General features: G+C 38.7%; 1 protein-coding gene across 2 annotated transcripts in view; it reads right to left on the bottom strand.

The window, feature by feature from the left end:
• LOC109097386 (N-acetyl-beta-glucosaminyl-glycoprotein 4-beta-N-acetylgalactosaminyltransferase 1-like) overlaps positions 1 to 14,482 on the bottom strand; it is a 136,713-nt gene that overhangs the window by 94,856 nt on the left and 27,375 nt on the right. For both annotated transcript variants that reach the window (XM_042753516.1, XM_042753517.1), the window contains exon 2: positions 5,560 to 5,672. In XM_042753516.1, the coding sequence (XP_042609450.1) occupies positions 5,560 to 5,672 (113 nt within the window). The remainder of the gene's footprint in view (positions 1 to 5,559; positions 5,673 to 14,482) is intronic.

Raw genomic sequence — 14,482 nt, 5'->3', positions numbered from 1 at the left:
TATGTTGGCCAAAACCATATTGACTGCCTGCTCGCTTTTACCCGCCAATGACGATGACTGACTAACTACTTTTACAGCAATGTGCTTGAGGAACTCTGCAAAGGGCAAGCTAAAAGCATAAGTTTATTTATTGGGCAGGTTGGAGCTGGAAACATCGGTCACTGCCAGAGTGACAGATGGTGTGACAGGCCTCCCCACTGCCCGTAAAATATAAGCGAGGCTGAAGAGCTTTATTTTTACAGCAATAAGTTTGAACAGTCAGTGTTCACTGCAGAAAGCTTTGAGTGAGTGAAAAGACACCAAAGTAATTAAAATCTGGTGAGCCCTGAAAATCGGCTTCCATGTCAAGCAAATACCTTATTTAAAGTCTTAACAGAATCTATGATTTGTCCACGTCAATGCAGTAATCTGTCAGTATAGTTGCTCAGTTGCCGTGAAAGACTCAAAAAGTGCCATTTGAAATCTCTCATCATTGCTCATGAGAACTGAGTTATGGACAGATACATATTTAAGCCAATCACCTAAGCTGTAAATGCCGTGTAACTAAATACATTTTGCATATAGCACAGGAATTTAAGATTGGATTTATATTCATTTTTGCTAAGACACATTTATGTGGCCAAGTGTAAATATAAGCATTTTAACTATTCAGATTTCTATCCGATTAGAGTGCTTCAAATGCTTGAAGTCACCAGGAGTAAACAGGCCCTCTTTCTCATGTAAATCCTGACTTCCAGACTCATTTGGTCTTTCCTGCCTCCCTACTGGCTCTGCAGCCATAAATCTTGTAGGAATTGCTTGTGAACCCTGAGACCCCCTCTTTTCCACAAAGTCTGGTTGCGGTAGACATTTAAACAATCAATTGCGGCTAGCGCCTAAGTGGGCCCATTACTACTTCTAGGGCCCAGCAATGGCATCTTCAACCATTAACAGTTGCATGGATTCCCAGGCAATTATAAGAAGAGGCTGGCTGATCCTGAGTGGATTTATTGTCTGTTTGCCTGGAGACAGCAAACCTCTTGCAAATGTCAAGAGTTCTGTTGTTCTGTTGGGGTATATAAGGTGTATCCAGTGCTCAACAAGGTGAGAAGCTTTTCAGAATATTTTTGCCTTTAGCTGTGAATGCTGAGCTCAGGTGCAAGGTCTCACCTTAAAGAAGTCCTGAGAGTCATTAATATGCATGACACCCACAATACAGTGCTGCCACATCAACCCTTGGAGTAACATTCATAGGCAACAGGAAGGTGAAAAGAGTAACTGATTTTAATGAACAGTTCATCCAGAACGGAATATATTTGCATTATTCACGAACCCTTATCCTTCCAAGCCGGCATGACCTTCTTTCATCAGTGAAACCCAATAGGAGAAGAGTTGAATTGTGGTTTGATTGCTGTTTTCTTTATTATGGTGGAATATTGTGGTGTGTTGTAATTATTTAGTGGTGGAGGGCCACTGTCCTGCAGAGTTTAGCTCCAATTTGCCTCAACATACCTGTATGGAAGTTTCTAGTATGCCTAGCAAGACCTTGATTAGCTGGTTCAGGTGTATTTAATTGGGGTTGGAGCTAAACTCTGCAGGACAGTGGCCCTCCAGGAACAGGATTAGACACCCTTGTTATGAGGTGTCAACCTCCAAAGAGGAAAGGATGTCTCTTCCTCACATAATGCTAATATACAGCTCCAGAAGACCCTGAATATAGCACAGATAGTTATATACACTACATTCATGACACCTCTAAGGTCCTTATCTTCATTTTCTGAAGGATGACAGGCTGTGGTCACTGTAAAACTCTTCAAAAGTGGTCCCTTTGTCACACTGAAGAAATGAAGTGATACGGGGAAGAATATTAGGGTGGGATACTGAGAGGATTTTCATTTTTAGGTGAACTATTGCTTTAAATGTGTGTTATAACAGATTTGTGAGCTATTCAAAGTACTCCAAAGTTAGACAAGCATTTGTGCTCTGACAGATTGTGACAATGTGCCTAAATGAGTATAGGCAAAGCTATTAATTAGCTCTAAGGCTAGCCTGTAAAGAACTACATCCTTAAATTACTAAATAAAGTTTAGTTTCCTTCTAATTCAGTCTTGAGTGTCCTCTGAAATGGAGTCCACGTCTCTGATATTTTACACCCATCTGTCATTTTAGATATCACAGACTTTCTGATGGCCTGTCAGTGCACAACTAGTATGGCCTGAAGAATTTTGCTGGTTTATATGAATGTGGGTAGTGTATGTACAGAACCTGGGCTCTTCCACACATATGAGAACAAGAAATGATAAATGGATTGTCTACTTTTATATGAGCGAGATGCATAAAATGTTAAAAAAAAAACATCCAACAGAGTCCAGTACATCCCTTAGGGCTTGTGTCACATGCACGTGCACACACACACAAACACTTTTTCTCCACCCTGAGTATATGTTATTGGTGTAAGGCTGGAAATGATCCCACAGAAGTGTACTGAGTATTCAGTGTTACCATGGAGACCAGAATCTGACAATACAATGCTATATAGCCCACAGCACTTTGCTTAGCTAAACCTTTAACCACTTCAAATTTTAACAAAGTACACAACTAATACAGCATTAATTTAACGTGACATTGGTTTGAGTCACATTTTCAAATGTGCACTGTAATTATAACTGACTAGATCTCATTCACTTAAATTGACAATGAAGGATATCTAGTAGGCAGTGGTTATTAAAATACTTTTGTGATATGAATATACAATAGATTCAGCTGTTTTGTTCAGATTTTTAACTTTTTGCTCATTCTTTTTATCTCATTTTAAAGGACCATGTAGTCCTTGTAGTTTTAAAAATACACATCACAATGCAGGATTATTTAAAGTCGTTCCAAACCTGTAAAAGCTTCGTTCATCTTCGAAAGACAAACAAAGCTTTTACAGGTTTGGAACGACATGGGGGTAAGTGATTAATGACACAATTTTACAACTGTTTAAAAATAGGTGATTAAAAATGGTAATGACAACCTTAAAGGGATAGTTCACCCAAAAATGAAAATTTGATGTTTATCTGCTTACCCCACAGGGCATCCAAGATGTAGGTGACTTTGTTCCTTCAGTAGAACAAAAAAAGGTTTTTAACACAAACCGTTGCAGTGTTCAAACTTTATATTTTAAGTGGATGGAAATCACGGCTAAAACATACAATAAAAAAAAAAAACATACACAAACAAACCACACTGACTCTCTATCTACAATCTCAGTTAGGAGTGTCAATGGTCCATTTGAAAGATAGTTGGCGGTAAGTCTGTGATCCACCATAAAGCAAGAAGAAGAAGAAGACGCCTCACCCGCCTGCTGCTGAGAACGCGCTCAGGAGAGGTCTAACAGTCCGGACATTGCATGAATCAGAGGTAAAAAAACGATATAAATACTGTTCAGTTTCTTGCACAGACAGATTGTTTTGTGTCTTTACACATCAATGTATCGTCACAAGCCGCAGTGTTTAATTTGGTTTTGTTTGTGTATGTTTTTTTTGTTTGTTTTGTCTTATTGTATGTTTTAGCCGTGATTCCCATCCACTTACATTATAAGACTGATAGACTGCAACGGTTTGTGTTAAAAATCTTGGTTTGTGTTCTACTGAAAAAAACAAAGTCACCTACATCTTGGATGCCCTGGGGATAAGCAGATAAACATCAAATTTTCATTTTTGGGTGAACTATCCCTTTAAATATCAATTTTCTCTAGTAAATTCATTTAATATAACATAAAATCTTAATGAAAAAAAACATCAATAACCACATTCAGCAACTGCTTCACTGATTAACTTTAACTGCTTCAACTGAACAAATATTATTCTAAAAATTCAACAGGGCTAAATGTTTGCAAATATTTTACAGTATATTTTGTGCAATTACTGTACTGAATATGTGCCAATAACTATATTCAATTATATATATTGGTATGGTATGGTATGATTAACATAACCATTTATTTTATATAAATATATATATAATTACATTTTTTATTTAATTTTAGTCCTATAAAAAATTAAGTCATGAAAGCAGATGAACTCTGTACACCTATTTTCACTTGTAAATTATTCAAAATAAATGAACTGCCAAGTACCGCAGATTAATAGCCAATGGCTTGAAGGTGAAGATTGTATGCAGATGATTGTGTGGGTATTAAATAATGAATCGTTTCTAAACAAGGTCTTTGCGAACTTCTGGCCATAATACTGCATCATTCCTGAACTTCTGACTGAAAGAAAACTGCTTAGGGACAAACTTTCCGTGTAAAGGCTGCGTGTGACATTGAGATTATGAAGCAGAACTAAACAGCAGTAATGTATTCACAGCACAGCACAGGAAATGATAGATTTATCTCCACACACATAAATCACTCCACCAGCACAGCATCTGTCACAGACTCTGTTTGTCCACATCATCTTCTGCAATCTCCATTCCATTATGACTTGATAAATCCTTCCCTCGCAGCTTTAAAGCCATAGAATTAAAAATCCCATGCTATGGTTTGACGAACGCAATTTGTTGACATATTTCCTATCGTAACAAGATTCATAAATCTGCTTAAAGTTAATTCTGTCAGCTTGTACACTACATAGATGACTTCAAAGCTAGCAGAAGGCAAAAAACTCTCTTTTTGTGCGGTAAAAAATATTTATAACAGTGCTTAATAATAAGTGAGGGTGTTGGCTTGTATCCACATATGGCTGTGCAACTGATTTTATTTGACAGTAAGGTTTTATTGGTCCTGTGAGCGATGCGGAGAGCATTTGGACTAGCTCGTGAGTGACACTGATAGTACGCAGTGTGCTGTGCTTGAGATGAAAGGTGCTAAAAGCCGGGCCCCTCTGTGCCGTGAGAAGGACGGAAATGCAGCAAAGGCTCTTTTAAGAAACATCTTGGACAAGCGCAAAGGCCATCAATCATTGAAGCCGGTTTGAACCGTATCTTATTCCCGACTGTATATCCTCATCTTGCAGAGGTTGAATTGACCTGATATGTCCTCAGTAAGTGAAATAAAGTCAACTTTTAGGAACGGATCCATGGACTTAAAGAGCTTCTTGCAAAAGGCGGAGTGTGCTTCTGGTTTTCTCAGACAGAAACAGTTCAACATCAGCCTCGTCACGGTGTTTTTGAATTCAGATAAGACAGCGATATTACTTATTGGATCAAAAAACAGTACACAGAATCTTGTAGATTACAATTTGCAACTAGATGGATGCACTGTTACTTCCTCTACAGTCAAAAATCTGGGTGTTATATTAGACAGCAACTTGTCTTTTGAAAATCATATTTCCCATGTTACAAAAACAGCATTCTTGTATCTTAGAAACACTGCCAAGCTACGAAACATGTTACCTGTTCCTGATGCAGAAAAGCTAGTTCATGCATTCATGACATCTAGACTGAAGGCCTTTAATGGTTTAGCTCCTGCGTACCTAACTAGTCTTCTACCGCGCTACAATCCATCATGCTCCTTAAGGTCGCAAAACTCTGGACTTTTGGTAGTACCAAGGATAGATTCTGTTTTCTTAATTTCAAAAGAAACAAACATCTTACTGCATTTTCCTCCTCCTGGCTGTTGCTGGCGTCTTCGCTTTTGCGGTACTTGTCTGATGAACGTGAGTCTCTCTTCCGGCTGGTATCAGTTCCCTCCATTGGCCTCTCACCATCTGTAAATGAGACAATGACCGCAAACATTCACTTTATATTTCATCAGCAGTATTATTGGTTCTCTATCATTACCATTTATATTGCATACAGCTCGCAGAAATTATGAGCAGTCATTATAGCGACTCTTCTTAGCAGTTTAAATCATTCTTAGAGAGACACAGCAAGAGAACACATGGAAATAGCTACAGCTGGGATGCAAAATTAACACTTGCCAAGTGCCAAATGCAAATAAAATTGCCTTTGGCAAGAAAATGAATAAATAAACACCTCTCGTACACCTGGATGCCAGCAGCTGTGTAGGCAAGTTTTATGAAAAATGCCTGAAGAAGGTCTTTGACCAAAATGTTGTTTATCAAAAAATATTTGCAGGCTACAACACTAGGATTGCTTAATATATTATTTTCACTATTTTTGGGAGGAATACTACCTTCCAGTTAGCTGATGGCCTTACACAGCTAAACTCTGACTACAAGCACAAGTTCTGGTCCACATCGCTGCTTATTCAAGCTGAGAACTGCCCACTAAGACAGGAAGAGACTGTCTGACATATATAATACAGTTTCTTCACTGATTTGAAATGCTAAAACCAGTTAGCCTAAGATAATAGTATTCTACTGACAAACTTGTACCGCAAGTAAATTCCGAATACAATCTTTGGTTAATACTGAATAATTGTAATGTATAATGTATAACCCACAATGCACACTCCAACTTCCCAATTCTCTGTTCCAGAATACCGCAAACACATACAAGTTATGTATTACAAACTGTAAAGAATCCCAGTGCTATTATACTACACCCAACCCAGGCTCACTGGAAAAATATGCTTATGGCAGCTTTTTTGCAAAATGATATTATGTTGCCTCTTTCACACTTTTAAAGTGAACTGTCCAGTTAAGTGGTGCTAAAAGCATCTTCAGTTGTATCTGAGACAATCTGGCAACATTTTATTACGTTGAGTGTTGTATGTATCATGGCAGTTCAGAAATGAAATATCTGAAGAACACTTTATTGCATATAAAAATAATGCACCACCTACATTAAACCCTACCTTAAACCTAACCAGCTGTGTTAACAAAACACTTGCTGAAGAATCCACATCAGTAGCTTGCAACATCTTTTACAACATGTTTGTCTTAACTAATTTTTTGGAACTTATACCTGAGCTCTTCACATCACAAGTGTTGCTGTACCAGGGGAGCTACAGAGCAAGTTTACTATGCCCAAAAAGTCATACATACAGAGCTGGTACTGTAATGCAAATGTGAAAATTTATTAGTTGACAAATCATGCACTATTCTAAAAGTGATTCGAGGACAGTACATAGCATTGTGCAAGGAATCACACAAAAAAATAAATAGTTATTAACTGAATCTCCCCCGTAGTCACTTTTGGAAAGCCGTTCTGCCTATCAAATGTGAGGACCAGAAATAACTGTTGCAAACAATGCAGTAAAACAAAAGAAAAAAAAAAGAAAAAAAGACATGTATATATTCACCATCATTTGTCAATTGTCACAGTAAGTTAATTTTGGACTGGCTGCAGCCCAGAAACCAGTGCCACTAGGTCAGTGACACACTTTGGATGGATTATGGGATTGTCCTCCATTGACTGCCATTAGGAAATGAGGATCACTCAGGTGGCATGGCGAAGAGCTAGAAGGATATACTTGAAGGTATGCAAACAACGACAGATGGATAAAAGATATTTTCAGCCATCAGACCTGGAGAGGGACTACAAGGTAAATATGGCACAAAATCCGCCTTGGCAGAAGCTCCTTATAAAAGGAAACTGAGTGTCAAGAGAATAAAATATCATTGCATGGGTGTTATTGCCTGTGAGGTGATTATGACTTTACCTCTTTACATACACAGTCACACATACAAGGAGTTAAAACAGTTTAAGAAATGAAGTTATACTGTAACCAGAGGGAATAAAGCTATAAAATATAATGAATGCTTCTCCTATAATAAAGGATTCTCTTGATATCTACTGACTCTAGAGGAAGGGCAGTTTGTGGTCACAGCCTGGAGGTCTAGGATACATTATATATGCACTTGCATGTGCATGGTGTGTGTGTGTGTGTGTGTGTGTCTGTGTGCGTCACTGCAAGTAATATAAGAGAAGGCCTAAAATTGAACAAATACTGTAAACTGGGCCTCAGAAACTCATAGCCCCATGTATTTTGTTGCACCCACTGAATGGCTGAAAGTATTTGCCACCATTTATTTTAATTGCAGTAAGTAATTATTATAAGTGAAAGTCATTTTAACTAATTTTTCGATCTCTAATATGACAGTGTACTTAAACTTTATACTGACACCTATTGGTGTGGATGCAACAACAAACAAAAACAGATGTTTTCGGTTAAGAGTATATAAGTACAAAAATAATTGCATTTGTCAGTCAAGTTTCATTCATTGCAAAGATTGAGTTTGTGGAAACACATTTAATACCAGTTATGCAAACAGTATTTGTCTGGTCATGTGATTTCAACATGGCCGCCACCATAAAGTGGCTTTTTCTGGGCAACCGATATGATTGAAGTCATCATCTCATCTGAGTTTACTATACGTCTTTCAAAAACACAATTAACCCCTTTCGGTGTAACGTTTTTAGTGTCAAAACATGACTTTAAGACAATGAGTGTAAGCTACTACACTCCTCCTTTGACGTTTATTCTACTCAGACTGAGGGATAAAATGTCAAAAAGATAAAATAACAAAAGCAAAGCTATCGCAGGTACACAAGCTGCAATCTTAAGTTGCCAGGAAACTGTCAGGGCCACCTCAGAAATTCACTTAGTGGATTAAAAACATGAGGATGAGCTCCAGTCACAGCATGAGTATCTGTATCCCACAAGGTCTTTGTTGTTGCAGTACCTTGACCAAAATAAGGGAGATTTTAATAGTGGCTTTATCACTTCGTTACAAAACCCCCTTTTTTGAACATCTTTGAATTTGTGAATTTCACAGGGATCACCACCAAAAAAATCTCTTCACCCCTGACTGAAAATTAAGTGGTTATGAATTAATTCCAAATGGAGAGCCTTCAGTAAATGTCATACTCTCAATTAAGGTATATTAGCATCAGGGAAACTAGCAGAAATGACATTTTAACATAAATAAAATCAACAGAGACAGGTGCTGTGCTCCCAAGGCACTGCCTTTTATGCAAATGCACATGCTTAAATATTCATGAATTGCAAAGCAAAAATTAATGGAATATCCCTCGCTGTATGCAGTATGGATTTTGGACTGTATTACTTTTTACCCACTTTGAGTCCATGAGGTTTGCTTTTCTGCCCAGTGAGTCGAGAATTTTTAAATCAGCTATGAATTTCAATACATTACTGTAAAATACAAAATTACTGCAATTAAATTAATTTTGTATCAATGTCTCATTTGTGGTCATTAAATTTAGACACTTGAGTAACTTCAAAGATTCAATCCATCACATTATGCCACAGGTGCCAAAATCAAGAATTCGATTCCCAGAGAACATGCAAAATTATATGTAAAGCACTGCAAGTCACTTTGGATAGCAGCGCCTTGCTTAAATGTAAACATCATGCAGTTACATGGAAACTGATGGCTTGTGTTGCCTTCATAAATATACGCTTCTCCCTGCGGAGAAGAAATAAGCACAGCTTGATGTGTGGTTTGTTTAACATTATAGAGCATTATAGAGTCTTTGTGAGGCACATTGGTATTTATGAGCGGCAGCATGGTGTGTTCAGATGTTTCAGAAAGAGAAAAATGGCTTTCTGACCTGGTTTCTCAGCTAGTTCAGTTGTTTATGGGCTTGATTAAATTTATTTAAATCAACAATAACGTGCAAAACTATTTTAGAAGAACACTGTGAAATGCAAGGCTTAGCATCAGGGTAATTCACATCCTAACAATGCAATAAATTTGTTGTTATAATCATCTGCCCTTTAAGCCAGTCTGTGTAAACGCAATTTCAATAGCATTAAGTCCAGTAAAAAAAAGCTTAATTAGAAGCCAAGCATATTAAAAGGCTTCAAAGATGTGTTTAATAAATCACATACTGTAACAGGTCTCATATACAGGCAGATGAGTCTTGAGAGCTACTTTTGCAAGCAAAAACAACACAGAATGAATAACTGACTATTTATAATTCAAAGCATAATTTTCATCTCATCATTGATGAGTTATGTTTTCATATTAGGCGGTACCTTGTGAACCAAGTTGGAAAAGCAACTGCGCATGCTAGTTTTCAGTCTGGAACAGCACTCAATGTTCTGTTTGGAGAGGACGTAGCCTACACCCAGGACACGTTCTTGTGTTCAAAAACGGCGCAACTGATAGAACGTAATGGAACTGAACACAGGGGATACATAGTTAGTTGAACTACATTTATTTTTAACTTGACAAGCCATCTTAAAAACTCATCTGACGTATATGTGCTTTGACCAACACTTAAAAATAGCACAGGCAGAACTCGCTCCATCAAACATTTCCTCCAGAGAAAGAGAGGTAGTACTCGGTGGTAGTGCATCTCATTGCCAAGTCCACCGCCCCGTCCCGCTGCTTCTATTTGCAGGAGCAGATTCTGATAATGCAGCGCAGCAGGCCAGAAGAGTGAGCTCCTAAAATCTCCTTAATTTCCTGTAATCTGGGTCATAGGCAATGGGCCAGGAGTCCCACATCCCCCGGGACAGTACACATACCTCGCTACACACACTTGCACAGCTTAACAGTCTGCAACGCACACCCACATAACACATGCTTGACTGTGCCCATTCACATCTCGGCAGCCCTCTGAGACGCAATAAAGAGGGTCAGTTTGCTGGAGTGCAGATATGTCACTCTCAGCGTGCAGTTCCGCCATGGCTCTTTGGATCGAGTGGATTAAATTAATTGAATATAAGCAGATCAAGCCAGTAAGCTTGATTAAATAACGATTAGTAGCTTGAAAACACTTTCGCTTCTCTGATAGTGGAATGGAAAAGCGAATGGGTTGCTTTCAGAGACGAGCAGAGCAGATGGCCGATGTGTGGGTTTATGCTGTTTGTGTGGTCTTGTCGGTGATATAATGAAGGCTGATATGCTCTTTGGGGTGAAGGAGAACAAGGACTCTGCACTACTTCTTGTACCCTCATGTCCTGCCTCGGCGTATTTTCTCGTCTCCTCTCCTCATCCCTCTTCCTTGTCTCCTTCCTTTGCATATCCTTTTATCTCATCCTCATATTTCGACTCCTCTCCTTGTATCTCACCTCCTTTCTTTTGGTCTTCTATCCATCCCACCTCCTCATCCCTCTCAGGTTTTATTTCACTATTCATCTTGTCCCTCATCTCACCTTCTCTTAACTCTCTCCTTTCCTTTACTCGTGTCTCCTTACATTTGAGCTACTTTTGCCCATCTCTATTTTATTTTGACTTCTCCCCCTTTTTCTTTACATCATCTCACCTCCTCTACTCATCTATTGACTCCTCTCACCCATTTCATCTCTTCTCATAATTTGACTCATCTCCTCATATCTCATCTCACCTCCTTCTTTTGGTCTTCTATCCATCCCACCTCCTCATCCCTCTCAGTTTCTTGTCTCACTTGGTCACTATTCAGCTCTTTAACTCGTTGCTCATCTTTCATTTAAATTTTGGGACTTCTCTTTTTTTGGGAACTCCTCATTTTTTGACTCCCCTCTCCTCATCTCGTCTCGCCTCTTGTCTTTACTTTTATCCCTTTGTCCCTCTCCTTCTTTTTCATCTCCGATCACTCTTCACCTCATCTTGTCTCTCCTCTCTTGCCTCTTCTCCTCTCCTCCCAGTTCTCTCTTCTAATCTAATTTGCATGGCTTTTCTTTCCATCCATCATCTAGGAAGTTATGTTTCTGATCATTCAGATGGATTGGCGTAGTCCACTCTTCTTGCTAACAGGGCCCAACATTTTGGCAACCCATTGCCCAGCAACCCAGGCCGGGGAAGCAAAACATTTCCATCAGATTAAATAAAACCTGAAGGACTTCCTTCCACACAATCTAGTCCTCTCACATTAGAGAGGAAGTCACATCAGAATGAGGTATGCGCAGCACAGACACCCTTACATACAAACACACATAAACACAGTTACAGCCAAACCAGTACTTGGCGCTCAGATGAGTGTTAGGTTTGTTAAGGCACAGGACGGAAGGCTGGACTCCAAACCCAGTGAATAAAGTCCCGCCTCTCATCGCCACACACAAAGAGAACCATTTATCTCCAGCCCACTGCTGATACAGATGACAGTGATTTTAACTCTCTCTTTCACACACACAGCTAGATTTACCGTCCAGTATTGGACAGGGAGAGAAGTGTGTGTCTCACACTTTGAAGTGAAGGTAAGCGATGAGAAAGAAACAGATCACACAACAATTTAAATTCTGTTAGTGAAAATATTTATGAGAAGGTTAATGAGAAGTGTGTATTTTTCCAAATGTCTCCTTTCCTATTCCAAAATCAATGGTCAAATATGTCTGTCTAACGCATGCTTATTTAGAAAAACAATGGAAAAGCAGTGCAGTGAAACATAAAAATGCATTCTGTGTCACACCACGTCTCCATCAACTTGTTGCTGTCTATACTGGACGAGTCAATTCAAACATTCAAAATCCATTTGTCCTGTCATTTACTTCCAGCAACAATGTGCAAATGTACTGGGGTTTGTATGCTTTTCATAATAAAGGGAATGTAAGAAAGGTGTTCAAATGTAAGTGTGCGTAAGAAATACAGAATGCAGAAAGAGAAAGACAGTCCAGATGTAGTGTATCCAGGCACATGTGGTAGCACGGAGCTCTTCTGTGAAGGTTAATCATGCCCTCACTCAAATCAAGCAGAAACAAAGGAGATGCCTATTTAACCAGAATAAAAGAGTCCCTCTTTCATCTTTAAGGCAATAGAGCAAGTGTCATTGAGGGGTGAAACTTAAAGCAGCCTTTCAATATCATATAAGGTATAAGGTAAATTATGTGAATAATAATGTGTTTTTTAAAAACGAAGCATGAACACATGTTAGACTGCACCCCATAAACACAATCAAGCCTAGAAAAAAAAACAGTCTACCACCCCTTTTATTGCTTGGAAAATACCATTGCCTCTCACTCGCCATTTACAATGATTTTAAAGTCACCATTATGTTCGTCATCATTTTGTATCGAGTGAGAGGCGAGATCGCCAGCGTTTTGGAGGCAGCAGAACTCTTTAAGCTCTCTTAGTGCAAAAGACGGAAACTGGGAGGCAAATATAGCTCTGTTATTGTAAGCAGGGAAGACGTTTCCATGGTTTGAAATCCACAACCCAAGGTGAAGTGCAAGCTTAACTCTGTGCCAGATGACACAGCTGATCCACAGAAAATACACTAGATTTATTGATTTCCAAATCAGGAAGTTTAACGTTTACAATAATCGTTACAACAGTGATTCTGTCCAGTCCTATTCATGCAGGGTTTCATGATACTGAAATACAAAATAGCTTCTGTTTTCTAACACTGATTTTTTAGAAGACATGATGATATAAAGCAACAGAAGATAAAATCTCTTATTATTCTTAGTGGCTGTCCAATTAAACAAGGCTGCAACAAGCACAGGACTTTTTGCATTGGATTGTTTGTCTACTTGCCCCCCAGGAAACCTTATTGCTCCAGAATTACCCTGTTCCAATCAACGCCCTAGAGGGTCAATGTCTAGCACACCTTTCTCTAGGGTTGTGCCCCCATACACTTATATAGTGTGCTATCTGAAGGGACAGCTATTTGTAGTGTTGTCCAAAACCATAGAGGATATTGAGTTCACTCATTCATTCCCTTAATTCACCTCAAGTACGAGTGTACAACTGATGTAAAGTTAAAAGTTAGTTGCTAGAGAATACCCATGCACTGTTACTGTTGCAACCAATGAGTTTCTGAGTTTTGTTTAGAGATGCCATATGCAGCACTTCTAGCACACTTAGGGCCAGTTTTACTAACAGCTTGCACCATCGAAAACATCTATTGGCGTTAAAATAGTAGTGTCAGGTTTTCCTAAAGACACACAGTGACAAATTAGCGCTGAAAAGGCATGGACACAGTTATTTTTGCACCTGATCTTATTGAATATGCATTTGTAGGAGTTTCCCTTTCAGATGCAAAATTTTTGAGAGGAGAATCATGCAATGCATTTAACTAATGTTTGCGCTCGTCAAATTACTGACATTTGCACCATTATTTAACGCCCCAAAAAAGCATGTCTTAAACTATTCTGTGTTTTAAATGGCTGCAATTATTGTTGCTAGGAGGAGGCACCACAGAGAAAAGAGAGCATGTGGTAGAAAGGAGGGGATTTTAGTTTTTTTTTTTTTGACGTATTCATTTATTTGAACAGAACACATTATCCAAACATATCGTTTGCCAAAGCCATGTTATTTTATTTGCTTCAGGAAATAAAAGACGACCTGGAACCCTCAACTAACAGTCTTGCAATACCAGGTCTAGCAAATTCCCTTGCAACCCTTTTCGACATACTGTGGCTTATTTATTTCTTTATTCTTTATTCGCGACTATACTAATTTGCGCTGCGCTTGGTATATTGTGTCGGTTGATATGTAAATGAGATGTTGCGTCCGTGTTCTTGATTTTGCGCATTGTTAGTAAATCACCCGCAGAAATTTTCCCTCCCATTGGCGCTGTTTTTCAATTGCGCTCTGGCGCTAATTTGCCCTGTTTAATAAAACTGGCCCTTGGTGCCTAAATTTGAGAAGTATATCAGTAGACAGTGTTTGGGGTAATGCATTACAATTGATGTAATCAGATTACTTTTTCAAGTAACTTGTAA

This window comes from Cyprinus carpio, chromosome B25 (genome assembly GCF_018340385.1).
Source record: "Cyprinus carpio isolate SPL01 chromosome B25, ASM1834038v1, whole genome shotgun sequence".
NCBI classification, from domain to species: domain Eukaryota; kingdom Metazoa; phylum Chordata; class Actinopteri; order Cypriniformes; family Cyprinidae; genus Cyprinus; species Cyprinus carpio.
The sequence above is the reverse complement of the archived record's forward strand: the minus strand, read 5'-3'. Positions and strand labels throughout refer to the sequence as shown.